The sequence below is a fragment of the Cetorhinus maximus genome, chromosome 4, assembly GCF_964194155.1.
Source record: "Cetorhinus maximus chromosome 4, sCetMax3.hap1.1, whole genome shotgun sequence".
NCBI lineage: Eukaryota > Metazoa > Chordata > Chondrichthyes > Lamniformes > Cetorhinidae > Cetorhinus > Cetorhinus maximus.
Genome location: NC_135882.1, coordinates 99,326,934 through 99,353,363, shown reverse-complemented (window position 1 = coordinate 99,353,363; position 26,430 = coordinate 99,326,934). Strand labels below are relative to the sequence as shown.

At 48.3% G+C, this 26,430-nt stretch overlaps 1 protein-coding gene across 1 annotated transcript in view; it reads right to left on the bottom strand.

Moving 5' to 3' along the window:
• The window catches only part of LOC144679340 (tyrosine-protein kinase Src42A-like), a 47,782-nt gene that overhangs the window by 17,872 nt on the left and 3,480 nt on the right, over nucleotides 1-26,430 (bottom strand). Inside the window, exons 2-3 of the mRNA XM_078539717.1 lie at nucleotides 3,680-3,801; nucleotides 205-368 (exon numbers count right to left, since the gene is read on the bottom strand). Coding sequence (XP_078395843.1) covers nucleotides 205-368; nucleotides 3,680-3,801 — 286 coding nt within the window. The remainder of the gene's footprint in view (nucleotides 1-204; nucleotides 369-3,679; nucleotides 3,802-26,430) is intronic.

The window sequence follows — 26,430 nt, the reverse complement described above, 5'->3', positions numbered from 1 at the left end:
GTCCAGCAGGGCATAAACTGTATACTCCAGTGGGATCATTATTGGAAGGCATGATCTCACTGGGATTATGGTCTGAGAATTTCTGGGGTCAAGCTATTTAACATCCTATTACTTTCTTATTACTTCATGATCCTGAGAGAAGTAAAGAATAGCATTTTAAGATTCTATACAAATTATTTGAATATATTTTATTCTTGAACTTACCTTTTTGCTTGGCCTATTTAATTTAATACCACAGTGGATTGCATTATGCTTATAATGTTCAACCAGTTCTTGAATAGTGTCAAAATCTGGATGTTCTGTTGTGTGAAATCGACCATTTTCTTTTTGTAAAATCACAACATGAATGATCGAACCGCCAACTTTAGCTGAAAAAAACCTATTAATAATCAATCACCGCACTTCATATTTATATCGGTTACTGTGAATTTTACATTTATTATGAAGAATAATAAATTTATTCCAGTGCCAATTTTCACTTCTATTGCCTGGCAATAATGACGCAGTAATAGCATCAAAATAGCAGACTTACCACCCAACTAACACCAACAAAGAGGCCTGCACCATTTTGAAAATGTGTGGTTGAACATTCAAAAGTTAAAATCACCCCTAGTTTCATACATTTTCCACTTAATGCCGACATAGATTCCTCCAATGGTTGAAATGCAAAGTAAAGCTCCTTTCCCAATATTGACCAGAAATTTTCTTGAAGTTGCTCCTTCCAAACCATTGTAACATCATTGGAAGTGTGGTGGAAATCCCAACTATCTATTGGCCTAGATATTGGATCATGCTTTGCCCACTTTACAGGCATAAAAACAGGCACCTAAGGGTCCACATGGCAGCCAGTGTGTTTGCCACCTGCCATTTTGGTAAAGACTCCTCTGTAGGTGTTCAGGGCACACACCTGAAATAGACATTTGTCCCTTTGCTGATTCACTAATGTTTTTATGAGGCCCCTTTACAAAACCACTGATGACAACAATTTAGGTTGGAACAAAAATAAAAATAGCTGGAAAAACTCAGAAGGTCTGACAGCATCTGCGGAGAGGAATACAGTTAACGAGTCCGTATGACTCTTCTTCAGAACTAAGGAAAAATAGAAATGAGGTGAAATATAAGCTGGTTGAGGGGAGTGGGACAGGTAGAGCTGGATAGAGGGCCAGTGAGAGGTGGAGGCAAAGAAGAGATTGCCAAAGGTGTCATAGACAAAAGGCCAAAGAGGTGTTGACGGTGGTGATATTACCTAAGGAATGTGCTAATGGTGACATTAAGGGTAGAAAGCAGGATGAGCAAGTGACAGATGGCCCCAGTGGGGATAGGGTGGGGGGAAGGGATCAAAATAGGCTAAAAGGTGGAGATGAAACAATGGATGGAAATACATTTAAAAATAATGGAAATAGGTTGAAAAAGAAAAATCTATTTTAAAAAATTATAAATTATTGGAAAAAGGGGGATCGGAAAGGGGGTGGGGATGGAGGAGAGAGTTCATGATCTGAAGTTGTTGAACTCAATGTTAAGTCCGGAAGGCTGTAAAGTGCCTAATCGGAAGATGAGGTGCTATTCCTCCAGTTTGCGTTGAGCTTCACTGGAACATTGCAGCAGGCTAAGGACAGACATGTGGGCATGAGAGCACGGTGGTGTGTTGAAATGACAAGCAACAGGGAGATCTGGGTCATGCTTATGGACAGACTGAAGGTGTTCTGCAAAGCGGTCACCCAGTCTGTGTTTGGTCTCTCCAATGTAGAGGGGACCGCATTGGGAGCAGCGGATGCAGTAGACTCAATTGAGGGAAGTGCAAGTGAGGTGCTGCTTCACTTGAAAGAAGTGTTTGGGTCCTTGGTCGGTGAGGAGGGGGGAAGGAAAGGGGCAGGTGTTGCACCTTCTGCGGTTGCATGGGAAGGTGCTGTGGGAGGGGGTTGAGATGTAGGGGGTGATGGAGGAGTGGACCAGGGTGTCCCAGAGGGAATGATCCCTGTGGAATGCTGCTGGGGGGGTGAAGGGAAGATGTGTTTGGTGGTGGCATCATGCTGGAGTTGGCGGAAATGGCGGAGGATGAACCTTTGAATGCGGAGGCTGGTGGGGTGATAAGTGAGGTCAAGGGGGACCCTATCATGTTTCTGGGAGGGAGAGGAAGGTGTGAGGGCGGATGCACGGGAGATGGGCTGGACACGGTTGAGGGCCATGTAAACCACCGTGGGTGGAAAACCTCGGTTAAGGAAGAAGAAAGACATGTCAGAGGAACTGTTTTGGAAAGTGGCATCATCAGAACAGATGCAACAGAGGTGAAGGAACTGAGAGAATGGGATGGAGTCCTTACAGGAAGCGGGATGTGAGGAGCTATAGTCGAGGTAGCTGTGGGAGTCGGTAGGCTTGTAATGAATATTGGTGGACAGTCTATCACCAGAAATTGAGACAGAGAGGCCAAAGAACGGAAGGGAAGTGTCAGTGATGGACCATGTGTAAATGATGGAGGGGTGGAAATTGGAAGCAAAATTAATAAATTTTTCCAGGTCCCGATGAGAGCATGAAGCAGCACCGAAGCAGTCATCGATGTACTGGAGAAAGAGTTGTGGGAGGGGGCCAGAGTAGGACTGGAACAAGGAATGTTCCACATACCCCATAAAGAGACAGGCATAACTGGGGCGCATGAGGGTACCCATAGCCACACCTTTTAATTGGAGGAAGTGAGAGGAGTTAAAGGAGAAATTGTTCAGTGAGAGAACACTACTTTCTACCCTTAATGTCACCATTAGCACATTCCTTAGTTAATATCACCACTGTCTACACCCCTTTGTCCTTTTGTCTATGACATCTTTGGCAATCTCTTCTTTGCCTACACCTATCACTGGCCCTCTATCCAGCTCTACCTGTCCCACCCCCCTCAACCAGCTTATATTTCACTTCATTTCTATATTTCCTCAGTTCTGATGGAGAGTCATATGGACTCGAAATGTTAACTGTGTTCCTTTCCACAGATGCTGTCAGACCTGCTGAGTTTTTCCAGCTATTTTTATTTTTATTTTTGTTTCAGATTTCCAGCATCCGCAGTATTTTGCTCTTAATTTAGGTTGGAGACTAGTTGGCCAGATGGCAAGGCTATGGTTCAGAATGATGCCAACAGTTTGGGTTTGATCCCTGTTCAGGCTGAGGCAGAGTTTGGACCTGCCTCCTACCTCTGCCCCTGAGAGTAGAAGCTAATAGCAAACCACCATTATCAAAAACTGTGAAGAAAACAGCTCAGGATAAAACATCAGCAGACAATGAACCAAAGGCCTGCCTTCAGGCAGAGCACACATACCATACCATACAATTTGTATATTTCAAAATATATAAAATGTAAGTATATTTCAAAATTAGGAATAAACAATCAGAGATAAACAAACTTCAAATATGGACCATTAAAAATAGATGTGATATATAAAAGCTACTATATACACAGAAGAAAAATTATCACAAACAATACCATCTTGGTAATGAACTTAAGGCAGTAATGCAATCAAGAGATTCAAATGATGGGGTTTGTTTTTACACCTTATGATGCTATATTAAACTCACTGATTAGATTACTGTCTTTTAATTCACTGATAGAAGTCCAGTGTCTCTATCTGGTGGATCCTGTTTTAATGATACATAGCTTATTTTTACTCCATTTTATACTTTGTTGTAAATTTCTTACCTGATAATACATACGAACCCTGTAATGTTTCACTCTTTCGGACAAGAAACAAGCCAACATTTTGACTGGAAGAAAGGAGATGGTTTTCTGTCTCAAATCGGGTCATTTTTCCGCAATACCAACTATAATTGAAATGAGTGCGACATTAGATAAGCTGCACAAGAGATGACTTGTTATTTTGCAATGCAATGGTTTACCATGTACAAATGGATTATTCATTGATATTTTTGCCCTTTGCATAATTTGCAAGTTTTCAGTGCACTGATGAAACCTACAATAAATTACACCTTGCAAAGTTACATGAGAGATGTCCAGAAGATGTGATGCTTTTTCAATTTTATTGATAAAGATATTTAAGTTCATAGGCGGGCAGAATAATATTCTTAATCTCATTATGTGAACACATAATTTTTACAGTCTGCTGAGGTCAGGAAAATGTTAACATTATTAAAAAGAAAGATCTTACTGTGGCTTCCTAGCCGTGAGGTCTACAAGAAAGAGCAAGATCATGAGGTATTACATCAGTTCCTGTGATGATGTAGACCTGAGTCCCATTGGCAGGTCACACAGTTAGAATTAACGCCTGAAACTACATCTTCACCAAGGCCAGAATTTTCATGTTGATCCGCGGGGATGGGCCCCGCACACTGACGCGTAAAATGACGTGTGGTGACGTCGGGCGTGTGTCCCGACGTCACCATGCGCCATCGTGATATTTCATTGAGTGGGCACGCGATGATCTCCGATGCGCGCCCGCCATTAATTAACGGGCCACTTAAGGCCCTTGACCCAGTAACTGACGCCGATTTTTCGGGACCCGTGCAATCTTCAGGTCATCACATGGGCGCATTGGGCAGGTGGGTAGGCCACATTTTTATAAACCTCATCCACGGGCGGGATAAGAGGGGTGAGTGGAGTCGCGAGTGTTGTTTGTCAGACATTTAATGCTTAAAGTTACTGCTACTTGCCTGTGTGAGCAGGAATGCTTCAAAACTCTTCACAGCTGCTTGGACAGGAGTAACAGACTTCAGGTCAGGACTCTGGGGTAAACATCATTTCTGGGGCCTTGCTGGTTTCAGGAAGCCTTCCCTTAGCCTGGGAGTGGGAGTTGTGCTCTCCACTGGAGGCATCTCCTCTGAAGAGGAAGGGAGGGCCAGAAGGGGGAGGAGGCCAGGAGTCTACATTCAGCCTCCAGGGGAGCCACCTTTTGGAGGAGAGGCACAGGCACAAGGGGCGCAGGGCCAACAGGAAGGTCAAGGCGGAAGGGGCCGCAGAAGACGCCACTATCCTGCTGCCAGGGATTACAGACGGCGAAGCAGCTACCTCAATATGTCTGAGGTGCAGTGCTGAAGAAGGCTCCGTCTCTCAAGGGAGACAGTGGCCTCCATTTGTCAGATGATCGGCCCTGAGACCTGTGCCAACTATGTGGGTGGGCACCCCATGCCAGTGTCTCTGAAGGTCATGGCTGCCCACAACTTCTATGCCTCCGGCTCTTTCCAGGGGTCGGTGGGTGACCTTTGCGGAGTCTCCCAATCAGCTGTCCACACTTGTATCAAGCAGGTTACAGACGGTCTGGTCAGGCATGTGTTGACTTTCACCCACGACCGCTGGGAAGAGGCCAGCTAGACAGAGTGAGCCAGAGGCTTCGCGGCCACTGCTGGCTTCCCCGGCGTCCAGGGTGCTATAGACTGCACACATGTGGCCATCAAGGCGCCAACAGGTGAGCCCGGTGTCTTCATCAACAGGAAGGGCTTCCACTCCATGAACGTGCAGATAGTGTGTGATCACAGGATGCTGATTCTACAAGTCTGTGCAAGGCACCCAGGCAGCTCCCATGAAGCCTACATCCTCAGACACTCACAGGTGCTGAGGCTCTTCAGTGCTCCAGCCCGGCTGGATGGTTGGCTGCTGGGTGACAAGGGCTATCCCCTCAAAAGGTGACACATGATGCCTCTCTGCCATCCAAGAACAGAGGGTGAGCAGCGGTACAATAGGAGCCACGCTTCCACAAGGGCTGTGGTGGAGAGAACCATCGGTCTTCTCAAGATGCACTTCCGATGCCTGGGCCGTTGCCAGGGGGCGAAATCTAATACCCCCCAGATCGTGTGTCACTGATAGTGGTTGCATGCTGCGCTCTCCACAATCTGGCGCTGGAAAGGGGGGATGCAGTGGAGGAAGAAGATATAGATGCAGTTGCTCCGGCTGCGCATGATGAGTCCAGTAGTGAGTCTGAGGGTGAACATGTACAGGAGAACACTGAGGGGGTAGACACTGACCCGGGCTACCTACAGGGAGGCAGGGACACCCATGCGTCTTTAATCCAATGAACTTTCAGCTAGCACACCACAGATGGACCTTCAACACATGCCAGAGCTGCAGGCTCCACACTCGATACCTGAGAGTAACATCTGCCTGGTTAGGAACATGAACTATGTGCCTTGTCAATAAAGCTCAATGACAAACAAGTCACTCATAACATCATGGGTTCCCGTCCACCTGCAGAAGTAAGGAATCATCCTGAGCCATGCTCACATATAAACATTTAATGAATTAACAAAATGAAGCACAAAATAAAATGAATGCAAAGATGTTATGCATCACATCAACTTGTCATCAACTCATACCGGGCAACATAAAACCACCAGTGAGAAGCCCATGGTGTGCCTGAAGTGCCTTAAGTTTACGTTTCCGGGTGCTACGTCTAGGTGCTCCCCCCTCGCTGGCACTGGCATCTGAGACAGCCTGCTCACTCTGCTGTCCTGTTGGCCTCAATGACATTGGCGGACGTCCTCTGACCCATGGAGCCTTTGATGGCCCCACCTGGCAGGGAGCAGCCAGTTCCATAGCTGGCACCTCCCCAGCTGCTGCAGCCTCATCGGATCCCACAGTCACTGGCAGACGGGCAGAGGAGCTGCTCCCCTCATCTGGAGCACCCTGAGAAGAGCCCGCAGAGATGACAGGCAGCTCTAGCGCCAATGTGAGGTCACTTCGGACCTCCCTGCTCACCATTGATGGATGGGCACCAAGCTGGGATACTTGTTTCCCAATCCATCTCCCACACTGGCACTGACCAGGTGAGGTCAATGCCGCTGTGAGGGCTTACAGGTCCGAGCGCAATCCCAAGCGTCCCTGATTGTTCTCCTGGAGGACTCTCTCCATGAGCGTCACCATTCTCTTTATGGAGGAAGCATGGCGTTTGGCCATGAGGCTCATTACATCGGTGATGCTCCATGTAGACTCCTCCAGCACGGACACCATGCCACGCGTTGTCTCATGTGTCCCCGCCAGATCCTCCTGCATACCCTGCTGGACTTCCAACGTCTGCTACCTCACAGATGACTCCAGAGGCACATCATCACCGACCAACCATGTGCCTGGTCCCCAGCAATCCTCCGATTGTCGGCACCATGGGCACTCTCTGTCTCCACCCGCACCTCAAGCGAGTGTGAACTGCCCTCACCGCTGTGCCCCAGGACACTAGCTGATGATCTAATTCCTACCAAGGTGCTAGTATCTGCACTGGTGCCTGCCTGGAAGAGATGGTGTGACGCAGGTGATTCCATTTGTTCAGAGCCCTCAGGTGTGAGAGGTGGCCCCTCTGCCTCCTCCTCCCAGCCCTGTTCCAGTGATGCTGAAAGGAAGAACAAGGACATTTGATTAGTTACAGTGCAGACAATGTCAATGTGCATGCCTGGCCCCCCGATCAGTATGCACTCATCCTTCCATAATCAATGGTCAACCCATGTTGGAAGTTTCAATCATTGAACATTCAACAGTGGGATGGCTGCTGGGACACACATGGTGACCTCAGTGCATGGCAATCTTACCTCCCCGTGGGCACCCCAGCCTCACCGCCACCTTTGGACCTGGGCGCATGTCATCTCTTCAGCTCCATCGCCTCCTGCTCGTATCTGGTTATAATCGCCAACTGGGCCTGGCCTCCGCCCGTTTGCATCCGCTCGGCGGTGTTGTGTGCTGTCTTCTCCTGAAAAGGAGAGAGGAGCATTGATTAGTCCACCCTGTACCTGGATTCTCAACGCATCCCTGCCACCCCCACCTGAGTGGGACATTGCAGGGCTTCAGTGAATTGTCACCCTGCATCTGCTGCGCACTCAAAACAAGAAGCCAGGACTGAACCCCCCCTTGCCCACATGCTGCCTCGATCACATTTGTCACCAAATGGTCTAACCTTGCAAAGCAAGGAGGCACAAACATGTGGAACGCTAAAGGCAGCAGATGGATTGGTGCCCCGCCACTTGGAAGCTCCCCTCCCAGCATGTCAGCAGCCTGACTTTGACATGTTTTGCAGTTCCAGCACTGCACCTAGGTGCAGACCGTTGAGATTGCTCCCAAAACAGTTCTCTGGGTGTCAGTCTAACGCATGCTGTGGGTGCAGAACCCATCTCAGCACTACCGTCTCAGGGTGAACTAGGCATGGGCAATATCTGCTGGCCCACCCAGCTAGGGACACATGTCATGAATCATTCAATGCAGTAACTGCACTCAGAGTTGGTGGGGGGGGTGGTGGTGGTGGCGGCTGAGGGAAAGCCTACCAGCTGTGTTAAGTGACCTATGCCAACACGGTACTCACCCTTCCCGAGGGCAAGAGGTTGTTGAAGCGCTTGCGGCACTGGACCCACGTGCATCGCACCACGTCATGGGAGCTGACTATGTCTGCCACCCTCCTCCCAGACACGTTTGGTCATGTGGAGGGGCCTCCTCCTCCCGTCCCTCGGAACGAGGACCTCCTGCTGTGCTGCCACCTCCTCCAGGAGGACAGTTAGGCACTCGTCAGAAAAGCGAGGGGCACAGTGCCCGGCTGCCCTACCCTCCTGCCTGGCCTGCTCTCCAGCAGCGCTCTGGGGAGCCCTTCTGCTGGCTATATTGAATAGCCTTTGCAAGGCTACCTGCACGCTATTTGAACAGGCCGCCAGGTCACTGTTGGACCCGGCAGTCATTGCACTTCCGCCATTGCCCGCCCACTCCTGCTATCCTTGGGAGCCGTGCTTCATGCTGGGCGGGCCTTAATTGGCCCGCCCACGTAAAATGGTGGTGCGGAGCCGATTGCGGGTGGTGATTGGCTCCCCGCTGGCTCCCAAATGTCCCGTCCGGTGGGGAGAAAATTCTCCCCCAAGTCTCTGATTCTCCCCATTATACTACATCCCCCTAAGTCTCTGACTTCCATTTCTTTTTATCGGAATAACCTCTGCGGTGGTCTACCCAAATGGATGCTCAGCTCCTTTAGAGGAGATTGGGAATTTGAGTTCTGAGAACTCTCAGTCTCTGCTGGCAGAAGGAGAATTTTTAGATGGCTCAGGTTCACCAATATGGTTGTCAGCTGGATGTCTCAATGAATGCAGCATCTCTGGTCTGTTTGATTGAGTAGATGACTGCTGCGCCCGTGTAGAGGGTTGCTTCTGTGCGGCAAATAGTGCATCTCTGCTCTGTCTCACCATACCATTATCTGTTTGGATAAGGTAGGATCATGGATTTAGTGTATGTTCAACACTTGTCCAGAGAGACCTTAGGCTCGGATCCAAACTGGCTCTCCTGGTTGGAGGTCTGGCAGGTTGCATGCTTTGTGATGTTTGTCAAAGTTCCACATCTGGCTGGAATAATACTCATTTTCTTTATCTCTCTCCTTGTTTAAGTCATCAGCTTGTACTTGCAGCGAGAATGTGAAGGAGAGCAGGGAGTTGGGTTCTTATTTTTCTTCCCATGAGGAGTTTGCATGGTCCTAAACCGTTTTGGAGTGGAGTTGAATGAAAGTTCAGAAGTACAAGCTGGTATATCATCGTTCTTCTTCAGCAATGCTTTCACTGTACTCAGTTGGCAGAAATAACAATCTGGCAAACACATTTTTAAAATCCAGCTACATCTTCCAATCATAGCAGTGTCATGTCTCATCTTCCTGAACACAGACACAACTCACACCACAGCATTTAATGATGAACTGTAAAGGAGGAAAAACCATTTTACTTATCTTTTAAACACTTGCCAACTCCACTCCATGGTTCATGCCTCCATGCAACTGGGATAAAACTTGACAGCTGCTAAAGTCTGGCTGCCTCCATGAAAATTACAGTTCCAGCTTCCTCCCATTCTTGTGAAAATGGCCAAAGACAGGAATAGAGGCGGGTCCTCTGGCCATTCTGCTTGTCAGCCAGTTTTTTTCTATGCCCGCCTCTGTTTAATCCCGATCGGGTTCATGAAAATCGGGCCCAATATATCCATTGAGCTCGACAAATACCTCCACAATTTATCCTTAGCGCTAACTCACAGGCCTGAATTTTTTGGATGGTGGGGTCTTGCTTCCCATCCTCCGAAGAGTCTGCGGGAAACACATTCCGCTGACTCCGAGTGCCCCGTGTGCATTTCACGCTCGAATGAGCATTAAGTGGCTACAGGTGGGAATTCTGCCCCTCACTGAGGAGGAAGTCCTGTCTTAGAGAGTTGCCAGCCAATCAGGTTGGCTGGCAGTTCTCTAGTCCCTGCAGCGACAGTGTTGTGATGGACAGAGCAGGAAGTTCAGGAGGACGTTGGAGCCTAGGTCCCGGGAGTGGAGACCCAGGTAAATTCATGGGATCCTGGGGTGGGGAGGGTAGGGAAGGGCTGGGGGGGATGCAAAGGGGTTGAATGGGGTCTCCAGGGAGAGGCTGGGGGTGGGGGGAGGATGTCTCGATGCCACTGGATCTTGGTGGGGGGGAGCACCACCAGTCAGAAGGGGGCTTCTGATGGAAGTGCCCCACATCCCCCTTCCCGCTCACTATTGATTTTTGGGCTTCCCCCATGCCAGCTCAATCTTCCCACCAGCCTAAAAATTGAAGCTGGTGGGAAACAGCCCTTAAGTGGGCTTCCTGTCTGAGGCTTTGTCCACCCCAGCGTAAAATTGTTGTGTGGTCAGGGTAGGAAGGAACCAGGAGGGAATCCCATCCCTTCAATTTCACGCTTCCCCTGCGCCCCCCATAAAAACCCGCCAGTGGGGGCCAGTAAAATTCTGGCCATGAAGTCATATGAAGACTACAGATTAGAAAGACCATTCCATTGATATTTAACTCACTCATTCAGAACAACCTTACAATCTCTCCTTTATCTGAGCACATTGGGAATGTGTGAAAGCAAGTGACAGTCCGTTTCACATCATCCTTAATTTTGATTTCCATTGAGGGCAATGGCTCTGCCCCTGCTTCAGTTGATCTGCTGCTGAAACCCTTATTCATGCCTTAGTTACCTCAAGGCTTGACTATTCCAATGCACTGCTAGCCGGCCTCACAAGTTCTACCAAAACTTTACTGCTTGTGACTTTAGTCTCGCCAAGTGTTGTTTACCTATAAGCCCTGTCTCGATTGAACTACATTGACCCCCTGTTAAGCAATGCAGTGATTTGAAAATTCTCATCCTTGTTTTCAAATCCCTCAATGAGCTCCCTCCTCCCTACCCCTGTAATCTCTTCCTGTCCCACACCCTGTAAGATATCTGTACTCCTCTAATTCTGGCCTCTGAGCATCACCGATATAAATTGTTCTATCGTCAGTGGCAGTAATTCATTTGCAAAGCTCTAGAATTCCCTCACTAAACTTCTTCACCTCTATACCCCTCTTTCCTCCTTTAAGGCATACCTTAAACACTACCTCTTTGACCAATCTATCGACCATCTTCCCTAATATCAGCTTACGTGTCTTCGAGCTGAATTCTATGGCCTCCTGGGGGTGGGATCACATGTGGGGGGGTTGTAAAATCGGGTGCCATGTCAGCAGCAACATCCTGCCGCCAACCCACCTGCCCCCACTGCAATTTTCCCAGTTGCAGGGGAGGCATCCTGCTGCTTACCCACCTGCCCCCACTGCAATTTTCCCAGTTGCAATAGAGACCAATTTAATGGCTTCTGAAGTGCCTCCTCCTGGTGCCACTGGGATTTTACCCAGTGCCAGGATCAGATAGAGAGAGAGAGGGGGAAAAGAAAGAGATGGCTAAATCTCGATAGCTCACCAAGCAGGAATACAGGTGGGAGCTGGTGCTCAATTAAAAAGATCACTTTCATGAGGTTTTAAAATGAGGCTGGAAGGTTCACCTAACTTTAACTAGAGGGAGACTCTCCAGGAAAACTCTCACCATGACAGACAGCTCTGGGGTTCAAAGTTACCAGTTTGGGAAAGGAAAAGAATGGAATTAAACCCTAAGGAGCTAAGAATCATTGGCTCTACTTGTCCCACCCCCAACCCCCACCCCTCCCCTCCCCCTTAAACCAGCTTATATTTCACCTCTCTTCTATTTTTACTTAGTTCTGTTGAAGGGTCATTTGGACTTGAAACATTAACTGCGTTCCTCTCCGCAGATGCTGCCAGACTTGCTGAGTTTTTCCAGGTATTTTTGTTTTTGTTAAGAATCACTTTGGACTGGTTCCAGGAGAATTGAATGCCTACTTAAGGGACATTGTAAAGTATAACCAGGGATTTTTGGTCATTTTAAATGTTAAAAGGGGAATGTTCTATCCTGTAGTTTAAAGTATAAATTGCCTATGAAAATGGTGTTTAGTCAAGGTTGCCTTTAGTTTATTTGTTGCTGCAAAAGTTACAAAACATGAAATCTTGTCATTTGAACCTTGAAGTTGATGACTGGGAATTCAAATTTATTTTTATAAGTTATCGGTCTCTATGGAGCTTGTAACAAATTGGGGGCTTTTGTAGGATTTTAAATCCACAGACTGTGATGAGTACATTGGGATTTGCTAAAGTTTAAATGAATAAGATTTCACAGTGACCTTTGCTGCATTCATTGAAATGTTAAAATGGCTGTCTACTGCTGAACCATTCCTTGAAATGGAGGAAAAAGAAAAAGAAAGGGAAATGTGAAGACTTGAATTAGAATTTCAAAGAGAGACGGAAGCCAGAAAATTTGAATTGGATAGAGAAAAGCTTTGATTATGTGAACAGGGAGCAGCAGGCAAACTTGACAATGGGGCTGATTTAACTACTGGTTTTGATTTGGCAAGGAAAATTTGCCTAGTGCCAATATACAGTGATGAAGGAGTTGAAATGTATTTTGTAGTGTTTGAGAAAATTTCCACCAAGTTGGAATGGCAGAGAAAAAAATTGACAATTTTATTACAAAGTGTTTTGATAGGGGAAGCATTGGAGGTTTATTCAACGCTTTCAGATGAATAGTCTGCAGTTTATGATACAGTTAAGACTTGTGTGCTTCATAAGTACAAGTTAGTTCTGAAAGCTTACAGGCAAAAGTTTATTGAGGTAGGGACAGAATCAGATTTTTGTGGAATTTGCTAGAGAAAAAGAAATGGTGTTTTATAGATGGTAAAAGGTGATGGAACTTGATCAAGATTTTGAAAACTTTGGAGAGGTGTTGCTAATTAAAGAATTTAGAAACAGCATTCCTTTAGGAACCATGTACTAACCATAAAACCGTAACATTTCTTAAATAAACGAGGCGGCTTAAATGGTAATTAGTGTCATGTTCAGTATCACACCTCTTATCTCTCCAAATTCTCTGTGAGTTTGCAAATAAAGATTTGCTGCCACCTTTAAATTTGTGGGATAGTTTGTAACAATAAGCCTCATTGGGATGCTGAAGATGAGGTTCTGGTGCCTGGACCGCTCTGGTGGAGCCCTGCAATACAGTCCGCAGAGGGTGTCATGCACCGTTGTCGTCTGCTGCGCCCTTTACAACCTGGCACTCCAATGGGGAGACCAGCTGGCTGAGGATGAGATGGAGGAGCTGGAAGTCTCCTGCGATGAGGAGGACGCTGACGGGGATGAGGGTGAGGAGGGCCTTGAAGGTGACAATGATGGGGATGAGGCCCTTGTAACTGGCCAGATGAGGCAGCCATGCTTGGGCTGATAGATTTATGGAGGATAATGAGGACATGCAATGAGGACACTCTATAGATCTTCACATAGCCTCTGAGAACGTCTGACTCCTGTCTGGCCGAGGGCAGCTCGCTTGCACTCTGTGATCAGGGTCATATCATAGAGACACAGCCAGGAAACTTTAGAAGCATCTGATCCTTTGTCAGCCTTCAGCACCTGAGCCATTCAGGAGCACAGCGTCACTGGTCACAGATGCTGAAGAGATGGGGGGCCAGCCCCACCTTAAAGGTGCTGAGAGCACACAGAGAGAATGATGGTACTCTGTGGTGCCTACCCACGGCCTTCTGGTAGCAATGACAAGCACCACCAAGGTGCAGGCATCAGTAATGTTTCCAGGGAGTGTGAGGCTGGACCATCACTTTGGTCTGAAGGCTGCACAGAGCACAGGGAAGAGGCCCTGGACTGAGGCATCTAAACCTTATCACGTGCAGAAAGGTTTCACACTTGAGTGACAAGAACACTGCTCATCAGAACAAGGAGCCATAGGCAGGGAGACATTCTTGGGAGTTTATTGAAAATAGTGAACAGTATGTACAAGTGATTAACACCCATGCCCAGGTTCTGCAACTAATTTTTCTTAACTTTCCTAACCCTACCGCTACATCTTGTTGCCCCCCCAGAAACATTCACAGCAGAGGTGGAGGCAGCCTAGTGACTGTAACCTTGTGATGACCTTGGCGGGTGTCCTCTGGCGGGCTGAGCCTTGGAGGGCCCCGGCTGGCCTTTGGGGTCCTGCTGTCTGGTGGTGTCACTCTCCTCGGCCTGTGGAACTGGAGCTGCTGAGGTCACAGGTTAAGGGGAATCGGATGGGCCGGATACTCCCGGAGTCACCTGAATTGATGGCCCTGGGATTTTCACCTGCTGATCCTCCTCCCTATGGGTGCCTGGGGGACCCAGGCCGACACCTTGAGGAGAAGGGGTAGCTGGAGTATGATCGGGCTACCCTGTACCCCTCTCGCGTACACACCGTTGGAAGCCAACCATGGCATCAGCGATGGAGTGGAGCTTGCGCAGCCATGCAGCACCAATGTCCTGGACTAAGGTCTCCATGGCAGCCGCCATCCTACCAGTGTTGACCTTGGTGCGTAGGCTTGCTGCCGCTATCACCTCAGAGTGAAGGTGGACAGACTCCTCAATCGTGCCTTGCAACCTGAAGAGTACAGTGAACATCCCTTCCTGATGTTCCTGAACTTGCCTTTGCAGCTCCAGCACCTGTGACATGACTGAGTCCAGAGGTTCATCATATTTTTTTAAATTCATTCACAGGATGTGGGCTTCACTAGCTGGGTCAGCATTTATTGCCCATCCCTAATTGCCCTTGAGAAGGAGATGGTAAGCTGCCTTTTTGAACTGCTGCAGTCCATGTGTAGGTACACAGCACTGTTAGGAAGGGAGTTCCAGGATTTTGACCCAGCGACAGCGAAGGAACGTTGATATATTTCCAAGTCAAGGTGGTGAGTGATTTGGAGGGGAACTTCCAGGTGATGATGTTCCCATCTATCTGCTGCCCTTGTCCTTCTAGGTGGTAGTGGCCGTGGGTTTGGAAGGTGCTGTCGAAGGAGCATCGGTGAATTCCTGCAGTGCATCTTGTAGATGGTACATACTGCTGCTACTGTGCGATGGTGGTAGAGGGAGTGAATGTTTGTGGAAGGGGTGCCAATCAAGTGGGCTGCTTTGTCCTGGATGGTGTCAAGCTTCTTGAGTATTGTGGGAGCTGCACTCTTCCAGGCAAGTGGAGAGTTTTCCATCACACTCCTGACTTGTGCCTTGTAGCTGGTGTACAGGCGCTGGGGAGTCAGGAGGTGAGTTACTCATCACATGATTCTTAGCCTCTGGCCTGGTCTTGTAGCCACAGTATTTATATGGCTAACCCAGTTCAGTTTCTAGTCAATGGTAACCCCCGGGATGTTGATAGTGGGGGATTCAGTGATGGTAATGCCATTGAACATCAAGGAGTGATGGTTGGATTCTCTCTTGTTGGAGATGGTCATTGCCTGGCACTTGTGTGGCATGAATGTTATTTGCCATTTGTCAGCCCAAGCCTGGATATTGTCCAGATTTTGCTGCATTTGGACATGGACTGCTTCAGTATCTGAGGAGTCGTGAATGGTGCTGAACATTATGCAATCATCAGCAAACGTCCCTGCTTCTGATCTTATAATGGAAGGAAGTTCATTGATGAAGTAGCTGAAGATGGTTGGGCCTAGGACATTACCCTGAGGAACTCCTGCAGTGATGCCACGGAGCTGAGATGTCTGACCTCCAACAACCACAACCATCTTCCTTGGTGCTAGGTATTACTCCAGCCAGTGGAGGTTTTCCCCCCTGATTTCCATTGACTCCAGTTTTGCTAAGGCTCCTTGATGCCACACTCGGTCAAATGCAGCCTTGATGTCAAGGGCAGTCACTCTTTTGTCCATGTTTGAACCAAAGATGTAATGAGATCAGGAGCTGAGTGGCCCTGGCAGAACCCAAACTGGGCGTCAGTGAGCAGGTTATTGCTAAGCAAGTGATGCTTGATAGCACTGTTGATGACCCTTTCCATTACTTTACTGATGATGGAGAATAGACTGATGGGACGGTAATTGGCTGGGTTGGACTTGTCCTGCTTTTTATGTACAGGACATACCTGGGCAATTTTCCACATAGCCAGGTAGATGCCAGTGCTGTAGCTGTATTGTAGCTGGGCTAGGACTGCGACAAGTTCTGGAGCACAAGTCTGCAGTACTATTGCCGGAATATTGTCAGAGCCCATAGCCTTTGCAGTATCCAGTGCCTTCAGCCATTTCTTGATATCATGTGGAGTGCATTGAATTGGGTGAAGACTGGCATCTGTGATACTGGGGACCTCTGGAGGAGGCTGATATGGATCATCCACTCAGCACTTCTGGATGAAGATTGTAGCAAATGCTTCAGCCTTATCTTTTGCACTGATGTGCTGGGCTCCTCCATCATTGAGGATGGGGATATTTGTGGAGCCTCCTCCTCCAGTGAGTTGTTTAATTGTCCACCACCATTCACGACAGGATGTGGCAGGACTGCAGGGCTTATATCTGATCCATTGGTTGTGGGATCGCTTAGCTCTGTCTATCACTTGCTGCTTATGCTGTTTGGCATGCAAGTAGTCCTGTGTTGTAGCTTCCCCAGGTTGACACCTCATTTTTAGGTATGCCTGGTGCTGCTCCTGGCATGCTCTCCTGCACTTCAATGGACCAGGGTTGATCCCCTGGCTTAATGGTAATGGTAGTGTGGGGGATATGCTGGGCCATGAGGTTACAGATTGTGTTCGAGTAAAATTCTGCTGCTGCTGATGGCCCACAGTGCCTCATGGATGCCCAGTCTTGAGTTGCAATTTCTGCCACACAGCACGATGGAGGGTATCCTCAATGTGAAGCCGGGACTTCGTCTCCACAACGACTGTGCGGTGTTCACTTTTACCAATACTGTCATGGGTAGATGCATCTGCAGCAGGCAGGTTGGCGAGGATAAGGTGAGTATGTTTTTCCCTCTTGTTGCTTCCCTCACCACCTGCTGCAGACCCAGTCTAGCAGCTATGTCTTTTACGACTCAGCCATCTCGGTCAGTAGTGGTGCTACCGAGCCACTCTTGGTGGTGGACATCGAAGTCCCCCACCCAGAGTACATTCTGTGCCCTTTCCACCCTCAATGCTTCCTCCAAGTGGTGTTGAACATGGAGGAGCACTGATTTATCAGCTGAGGGAGGGCGGTACGTGATAGTTAGCAGGAGGCTTCCTTGCCCATGTTTGACCTGATGCCTTTAGACTTCATGGGTCTGGAGTCAATGTTGAGGACTCCAGGGCAACTCCCTCCCGACTGTATACCACTGTGCCTCCACCTCTGCTGGGTTTGTCAGCTGGTGGGACAGGACATACCCAGGGATGGTGATGGTGGAGTTTGCGACATTATCCGTAAGTATGACTATGTCAGGCTGTTGCTTGACTAGTCTATGAGACAGCTCTCCCAATTTTGGCACTAGCCCCCATTTGTTAGTAAGGAGGACTTTGCAGGGTGGACAGTGCTGAGCTTGCCGTTGTCGCTTCTGGTGCCTAGGATGATCCCAGGTGGTTTCCCCCTGTTTCATCCTTTTTTTGTGACTTTGTAGTGGTTTGATACAATTGAGTGGCTTCCTAGGCTACTTCAGAGGGCATTTTAAGAGTCAACCACATTGCTGTGGGTCTGGAGTCATGTGTAGGCCAGACCAGGTAAGGACGACAGATTTATTTCCCTAAAGGACATTCGTGAACCAAATGGGTCTTTACAACAATTGACAATAGTTTCATGGTCATCATTAGGCTTTTAATTACAGATTTTTATTGAATTCAAATTGCACCATCTGCCATGGTGGGATTCGAACTCAGGTCCCCAGAGCATTACCCTTGGTCCCTGGATTACTAGTCTAGCGACAATACCACTACAATTCCACAACACCACTATGCCATCGCCTCCCCATACTGACTCGGACTCAGCAAATTTCTAGCCTCTGGCAGTCCTCCGAGTGCCAGACACCAGGGAAATCCCTCCTGCCTCCTGCTGTGGGTCAGACAGTGCGATGTACTCACCAGATTGTGATTCCAAGGCTGTTATAAAGCTGGGTCCCACCAATGTGTGTGTCTCTGTGCTGGTGGAGGGTGTGGGTGAGCACTGTGACGGGACTTCAAAGAGGGTGCCTGCAGATTCCTCTCCAGAGGTTTCTTCGGGGCTTGATTGGAGGCCCTGGGTAATGGACTCCCTTGGCTGTTTCCCAGACGTGCCTGCAGAAGCAAGGGGAGTTAAGTAGTGCATGACAGTGACTTGTGAAACAGAACACATTACACAAAGAATGGTTGTCTGATGGATGTTGCACTGCTGGATCCTCACATAGTAGAGCACCGCTGATCACACCGTCAGCACAGGACCAGCCCAGATCCTCGCTGGCCAGCTGAATGGCTCTGTTTTCAAAGTCTGCGAGGGCCTTGATTTCAGGCATTCTTCCACCAGTCTGTGACCTCTCCCTCTTGTTGTGTGCCAGCTTGTACTGCATGAATAGAGATGGAGAGAGTGTAAGCAGGACGCTGGTAGGCCAGATGATAAGTATGCCTGTCATGCGTGGGTGGTGAGTGGTCCCATGGATGGGATGAGGACAATGACGGTGAGTGTGAGAGAGTGTATGGTGATGTCCCTTGAACTGGCAGCGAGTGAGTGCCCTGTGGATGTGTGATGGGTTTGTGAGTGTGTGATTTGAGAGTGATGAGAGGAGTGACTTACCCTGCAGAACGGAGGAGATCATTTATCATCTTGTGGGTCTGGGTGGCTGTCCTCTTTTGAAGGTTTTTGGCGCTGACCACTGCTGCCACTGCCTCCCAAGCTTGATCATGCTGCTTCCCATCCTGCGGCCAGAGCAGGGGTAGAAGAGACCCCGATGGGACTCCGCGGCATCCAAAAGCATTCCAGTGACACGTTGCTGAACTTTGGGGCTGCAGTATTTTTGCCTTTCATGGACATTTTCCCTGCAGCAGTCGTGGGCTGGAAGCACTGAGATGTGTGCACGCGGCTGGACTTTAAATATGACACCCAGCGTGATGAAGCGGCGAGGTGATAGTGGGCAGGTAAATGAGAGCCCACTCACCATGGAAACAGCGTGTTTCCTGGGAATGCATAAATAATGTGGCGGGTTTAGGACGAAAAGGCGTGAAAACCCTCCATCGCGGCCGATGGGTAAACCGTCATTTTACCCACCCGCTACCACAATTAGTGCAAAGCTGGGACGATTCTGACCCATGTTGAAGATAAGTATGATTCGAGGGGACCAATATGTTACTCTTGTTATAAGACTGGGCATGTAAAAGCAGATCGATGGAAATTAAAAGCTAAGATTGTGACGTTTGTAGGTGTGACTAGTGCAGGTTTGTCCAGCGGGCCGGATGTGGCCTGCGAAGCCTCCCAATGTGGACCCTGGAGGTAGTTTTCAAAATGGCGGTAAGTGGATTCGAAGATTCTGAAAAAAACTGCTCCTCCTCTCACAGGCCACTCCTCTCCTACGTTTGCTGCTGATGGGCTCACCTATGAGGAGGAGTATGTGGAAAAGAAGCAGTCTGTGTTTGGGGGAGGAATAACACTGGTGTCAGTGAGTGTGCTCCGGGCGAGAGAGAGAGAGACGGGGAGAGAGAGGCTGCCACACCGGGCCAGGCTGGGTGGGGAAGGAGGCTGGCTGCCAGGCCGGAAGACGGTAGATGCAATGGTGTGGGCGGGCAGGAGGGTGCGTGGTGAGGGTGAAGGGACTTGCCAACCTGAGCTTTGGGAGAGAGAGAGAGAGTGCGGGAGAGACAGAGAGTGTGTGAATGTTAGAGAGAGAGAGTGTAAGTGTGGGAGAGGGAGAGGAGAGAGACTGGGAGAGGGAGAGGGTGTGGAGAGAGAGGCTGGGATGGGGAGATGGTGTGAAGGGAGAGACTGGGACCAGGGGAGGGAGAGGGTGTGAAGAGAGAGACTGAGACTGGGAGAGGGAGAGGATGTGGAGAGAGAGGCTGGGATGGGGAGATGATGTGAAGAGAGAGACTGGGACTGGGAGAGGGAGAGGGTGTGGAGAGAGAGACTGAGACTGGGAGAGGGAGAGGGTGTGGAGAGAGAGGCTGGGATGGGGAGATGGTGTGAAGGGAGAGACTGGGACCAGGGGAGGGAGAGGGTGAAGAGAGAGAATGAGACTGGGAGAGGGAGAGGGTGAAGAGAGAGACTGAGACTGGGAGAGGGAGAGGGTCTGGAGAGAGAGACTGAGACTAGGAGAGGGAGAGGGTGTGAAGAGAGAGTGATTGAGTGGGTGAATGTGGCAGTGTGTGTGTGTGTGTGTCTGGCTCACTTGCAGTCTCAGGATTCCCACTCACACTCATCCCCACACCAACACACAATCACACCTACTTACACAGTGGATGAGGGTGAATGAGTGAGCATCAAGAGTTTGGGAGTGAGCTCGACAAATGGACTCTGTCCTTCTCACACTCTAATGGTTATGTTTATTAATTCCACTTTTTAATTGTCAATTTATTGCTTTGACATTGCTTTATTTTTGCTCAGCAAGTTGTCTTTTCTTCACACCTCAACTTTATTTTGAAATTCATGTGTAATGTTGTGCCAAGCCTTAAGTTTCCAACATTTGCTCATCAGCCCCTTGAGGGAGAAAAAAATGGAAACATGGCCCCCAAGCGTAAAGATTGGATAAGCCTGGCGTAGTGTTTCTCCAGAAAATGCTGCACTAGTTACTGAAGCTTGTGATAAAACTGATACCACCTAAGATAATTACAGTGGGTATAAATTGGAACATAAAAAGATCATGAGAACTTTACGTTGAGGGTGAAGTAACTCCAATTTTGTCTGATAAAGGGATCAAGAGATTGTTATTCTTAAAGATACGGGGTCAGCTCAAACCCTAATGTTAGCGAAAGACGTGAATTTCTCTTTAGAAAATTAGTTAATAAAAGTATATTATTGAAGTCAGAGCATTGCTGGAAATTGTTTAGCTGTTCCATTGTGTAGTGAATTTTAACTGTGCTTTAGTAACAGGTTGTGTTATTGTGGGAGTGGTTTCCACATTGCCTAATAATAACATTGACCTTATCTTGGGAAAATATCTAGTGGGAGACCATCTGCTACCTGCAAACATTTCCACAAAATCATGTGAAATTATTAAAGATAAGGATGTATCAGCAAGATCAATGGATTTGGGAAAACATATGCCTGTCTCTGAATCTGTTGTCAAGAACAATAGTTTGACTCAAGGGATGTCAAAGAGTTAAAAGCTCAGACTTCTGAGATTAATAAGACATTGAAGCCTCAGACTGACAATGTAGCGTCAAAGACAGCGGAACATGGATTGCAGCTGTCTGAATTAAACCTACTTGCAGAACTTCAGCCACAGGTGGTAAACCAAAATACAGCAACATTCCAGGATAATGGAAAAACAAAGAAAGGCAGTGCTTTCAAACAAAATGGCTTTGCTGCAACTAATGTTGATACTGTAGAATTACAAGGACACATTGGCCTGTAACTTCAGGTGGAATGGCAATTGAGTCGGATTGCCACTCCACTCGTGGGTACTTACCTTGAAATCCAGCCGCTTCTTTCTCACCCAACTTTCTGACTCAGGCCAGGTGAGATCTGTATAGTGCAGCAGATTCCTGAGGCCTACAGTCGAGGGCAGCTCAGTCAAAGGTAAGTAAGCCACGTCCTCTTTTTTGCGGCACTAGCTGCTGTGAAGCAGGTAGGTTTAAAGGTCCAGCCACTTTGATAAACCAGGGAGAAGGTAAGTGTATAAGGTGAATGGGGGAGTGGGAGGTCGGGTCAAGCCTGTGGTGGGGGTGGCGTGTGGTGTCATGTCAGGCCTGGAGTGGGGGAGTCAGGTTGGGTTGAGTTGGGTCAGGTCAGGCCTGAGGGGGCATTGGTGTGGTGGAGTCGAGTCATATCAAGCCTGGTGGGGTGCTCAGGGGTTGGGTCAGGTTGGGCTTGGGAGTATCTTGTTGGTGGGCAAGGGTTGGGGAGTTCGGACTGGTGGGTTGGGGTTGGGTCTGGCCTGGTTTGGGGTGTTGGGTCAGGCCGGGGCAGGAGGGTAGTCGGGGGGGGCGGGTGTGGGTGTCCCGCAGGGGTTCTGAAGGAGTAGTGGATTAGGGGGGGGAAGTCCTGTGGGGGGGGGGGGGGGTCAGGGGAGGTCAGTACAATAGGTACCCAAAAACTAGAAGTGGTTTTAAATCTTATAACTTTTTCTGGGTAACTATTACTGTAAGACAGTTGGAACAATCCGAAGTTTGCGATTTAAATTGCATTTTTGGATGGTTCCCAGTGCAGGACAATTGCCCAAAGGAAGTTTAAAATTCGTTGGCAATTGCCGTGCAATCCTTACTTGGGAACTTCTGGGGTGGGGGTTGTTCCACAGTGTATCATTGGGTTACCCCTCCCCCCACTCCCCTCCCAATACACTGCCTCAGAGCACAGAAGTTACGGCCCATTAAAGTTTTGGAGCATGAATTAAAAGTTTGGAAGGATGACACCATTGCGCTTGTGAGAGAACAGTTGAGCAAAATTGGTGCTAACTGAGGAAAAGAATTTAAAGATATCTGGGAACTGGCTACAAAACAGTATCAGGATTTTTTGCCTGATCATCGACGTGACCATAACAAGACTCTTAAAGCAGCGAAAGCAAACTGTAATCTGTCATTTAAACAGGAGAAAGACAAATCCATTGTTTGGCTGGCTGAGATTTTTTTTGATCTGGACAATAAAAACAACCTACAGTTGGAATGGAGATCCGGAATTAAAGTTTGCACCACGTGGTTCACATTACTTCTAAAGAAAAGCAAAAGGACGTGTTGAAGCCACATTAAACAAAGAGTTGTGAGGGAGGATTTCATCTCAATTTACACCTAATGGAATTCGAAAGTCACAGGGATTGTCTGCAAGTAACAGTCCAGACAAAGCTACTCAGGTGGAATCGGTTGTGCCAACTTTTAACCTAGGGCATGAAAATGTTGTGAAGTTTACTCATGAGAGAGGAGATTTACGACAATTTATAGCGAGTAATGAACTAGCAGCGAAATAAATTCTCCTTTATATGAGGGAAAGAACTTAAAAAATCTATGTAAAGTGGACTTGGGCTCAACTGTGGCATGCACTTGGTTAATACAGGTTAAACTGTGATACTGTCAAGATGGACCGTTTAATAGCAAAATGTGACAGCACAGGGGGAGAATATTACTTGCATTGTATCACATAAGTTAGTTGTTAAAATGTGTAGAATATTATAAGTTGTTATATTTTGTATAATGGTTTTGAACACTCATCACTGCAGTGATGACTTTTCATTTTTCAGGGGGAGGTGTTACAAATGTGAAGCTTTATAAAATTGTTATGCCTTTGGACTGTGTTGTAATTTATGGTAAAATTGAGGAATGAAGGTGTAATGTGCCCTGTTGTAAATTCTGCTGATGGCACACCTGGGAGATTTGATTTTTAAAAATTAAAGGAGGGCCCAGGTTATTTTACTGGGAAGCAGATTCAACACCTGGCAACAATAGCAGAATCACCTGTGCTGAAAGTGGGTAGACTGTTAGTCTCCAAAGCCCAGGAAGATGTTAAGAATGTCAGGTTTTGAAACCAATTAAACTTTTAAATGTCCATTTAATTCTAAGGTAGAATAGAGTTGGTGCCGAAAGGATAGCTAAACAGTATTTCTACCTGGGTACAAGTTCCATGTGATTCACATTGCCATGGAGATGGGTTTTGAGAGGGTAAGGGTGGATGGGAAGCCAAGAGAGGATTGAATTACAAGATTCTCTGAAAAGATATCCTTGAATTTCACTGACAGTCAGTCAATATGGCAAGAAGGCAAAAAGTTGGTTTCACGCCATCGTCAAACCAATTTGTGATCATCTGCTTTATTCCACCAGCAATGGTGGGCTGCATTTCCCGCCGTCAAACATTATCCCTATGCGTCAAATTTACCACCCATGTCGGCGTGACTTCAGAATGGCGTTATTCATGACTGCCTTTAAAAAGCATGTACCTAGCGAGCTGAATGTCAAGGGAAACTCGGAGTTGAGTGCAGACAACCTTGTGCAGCGCTCGTGAGCATCGCCCGTAGCACATCAATGAGGGGCCACAGGCAAGTCATTTTTACCTGGCTGGCTTTCAGTGCGATGCTGGGGCTAGGGCTCCAGTGCTAGTGAAGTTGGAAGGGGGTGGGGAGGTGGTGGTGGGGGGGCAAGGAAGCACAGGCTGAAGGGGGTACACAAGAACATACCCCGGTGGGTGGGGTGAGGGGTGGGGGTGTGAGGGAAGTGGCCATGCACTTGGAAAAGTTTGTCAAAAGTGAGCATCCTTCCTCAGCTGAGACCGTTCAGCAGCAGTTCTATTGACATGCTTGGAGTCGGGCCTCTGAAGCTTTTTTGCCCACTCAAGCAACACAATAATATGAAAATGCCACCAAATGCTCCAGAACTTTTCATGCCTTGAGTGCAGACTGCCAATTAATATGCGCTTTAGGGGGCAACAGAACGATTGGCCAACTGGGCAACTTGTAGAATCCCCTTGCGCAAGGTGATCATGGCGCAGTCACTGATGGAGGTGCTCAGAGTCTATTGCAATGTCATTATTAAGGTTTGGACCTGTATCCCCCATGAATCAAGCTAACAGCGCAACGTTGCAGTGCAGGTTAGGAAAACGCCTGTGCCTGAGCTGAGAGCACAGCATACAGTCCAATGGCCGAAGCTGCCTCCATTGGTCAGATGGAGTGGGGCGGAAGTGGGTGGGGTTTCGGGCAGCCAATGAGTGCCAATCCAAGTGGTGGCCAACACTGTCCAGAATGCGTGAAGGGGCCTTCAGACTTAACCAAGAGAGGTTCTTACGACACAAATGCTAACCCATGTTTCCCTCTCTTTGATCCTGCAGGAGGAGAATGTCATGATCATGGAGCCTGGTGATTTAAAAGTATGCCTCATGGCTTACAGGGAGCAGAGGACAAGAAGAAGAGTGCGGTGGAGGTGCCTGGCTTGGCAAAGGGAGGAGAACCTCCCTCAAGATGAAGGGGCGGCAGGGCCTGCTGCACTAGCAGCTGAAGATCCACAAAGAGCCATCACTCGTAGGCGCCTCACTAGACCCAGGATCTATAAATGGTGCCTGTCATCTGCAGGAATGACTGAGAACCAGTGTTGTCGAAGACTGTGCATTTCAAGGGAACTGGTCAGTCATATCTGCCACCTGCTGCAAGATTTGGCGCCATGGGGACATAGAGGGCATCCACTGCCAGTGGCCGTAAAAGTGACTGCGGTGTTCAATTCTTACGCCAGTGAACTGTGCGGTGTCTCACAAGCCTCCACACACACATGTACCCAGGAGGCCACAGACGCCATCTTTGCGAAGGCACAGAACTTTGTGCTTTTTGCCCAGGAAGCAAGAAAGCTGGGAGTTGCGCAGATCTCAGGATTTCCATAGGTGCAGGGTGTCATTGATTGTACCCACATGGCGCTCAGATCGCCATAGCAACAAGCAGTCAACTACATCAGCCGCAAGGGCTTCCATTTGCTGAATGTTCAGCTGGTCTGCAAATACCACAAATGCACCCTAAAGATCTGCACATGATTCCCAGGGAGCACCCATGACTTCTAGATCCTTAGCAGGTCTCAGATCCCTGACATCTTCCAGAGTCCACAGAGGCTGCAGATTTGGCTGCACAGGGATAAGGGATAGCCACAGAGGATGTGACTGATGACTCCTGTGTGGCGGCCTCAGACTGCAACAGAGTGAAGGTACTATGAGGCTCATGCCACAACCCAGACTTTGGTGGAGCAAACGATAGGCATCTTTAAAATGAGGTTCCGGTGCCTCGACAGGTCTGGTGGAGCACTGCAGTACAGTCCCCAGAGGGTGTTGCGTATCATCGTAGCTTGCTGTGTGCTACATAATCTGGCGCTGCAACAGGGAGAAGACCTGACTGAGGAGGAGATGGAAGGGCTGCACATCTCCTCCAATGAGGAGGATGTTGAAGGGGATGATAGTGATGAGGTCCTCAAAGGCAAGGATACTGGCGATGAGGTCATCACACTGGCCAGACGAGACAGGCGTGCCCGGGAGTCCCTCATAGCCGCAAAATTCGTGAATGATGATGATGAGATGCAGTGAGGACAGTCCTGACCTCCTGACCTTGCATCTGTGAATGTTTGACTTCAGTCTGGCTGATGGCAGCGCGCATACCCTCAGTGCTCAGGCTCATGTCATGGAGACACAGTGGAGGCCCTAATAGTTGCTCGATTCCAGTAGGATGATAATGACATGCAGTGAGGACACTCTATAGACCACCACATTGCCTCTGTGAATGTTTGACTCCTGTCTG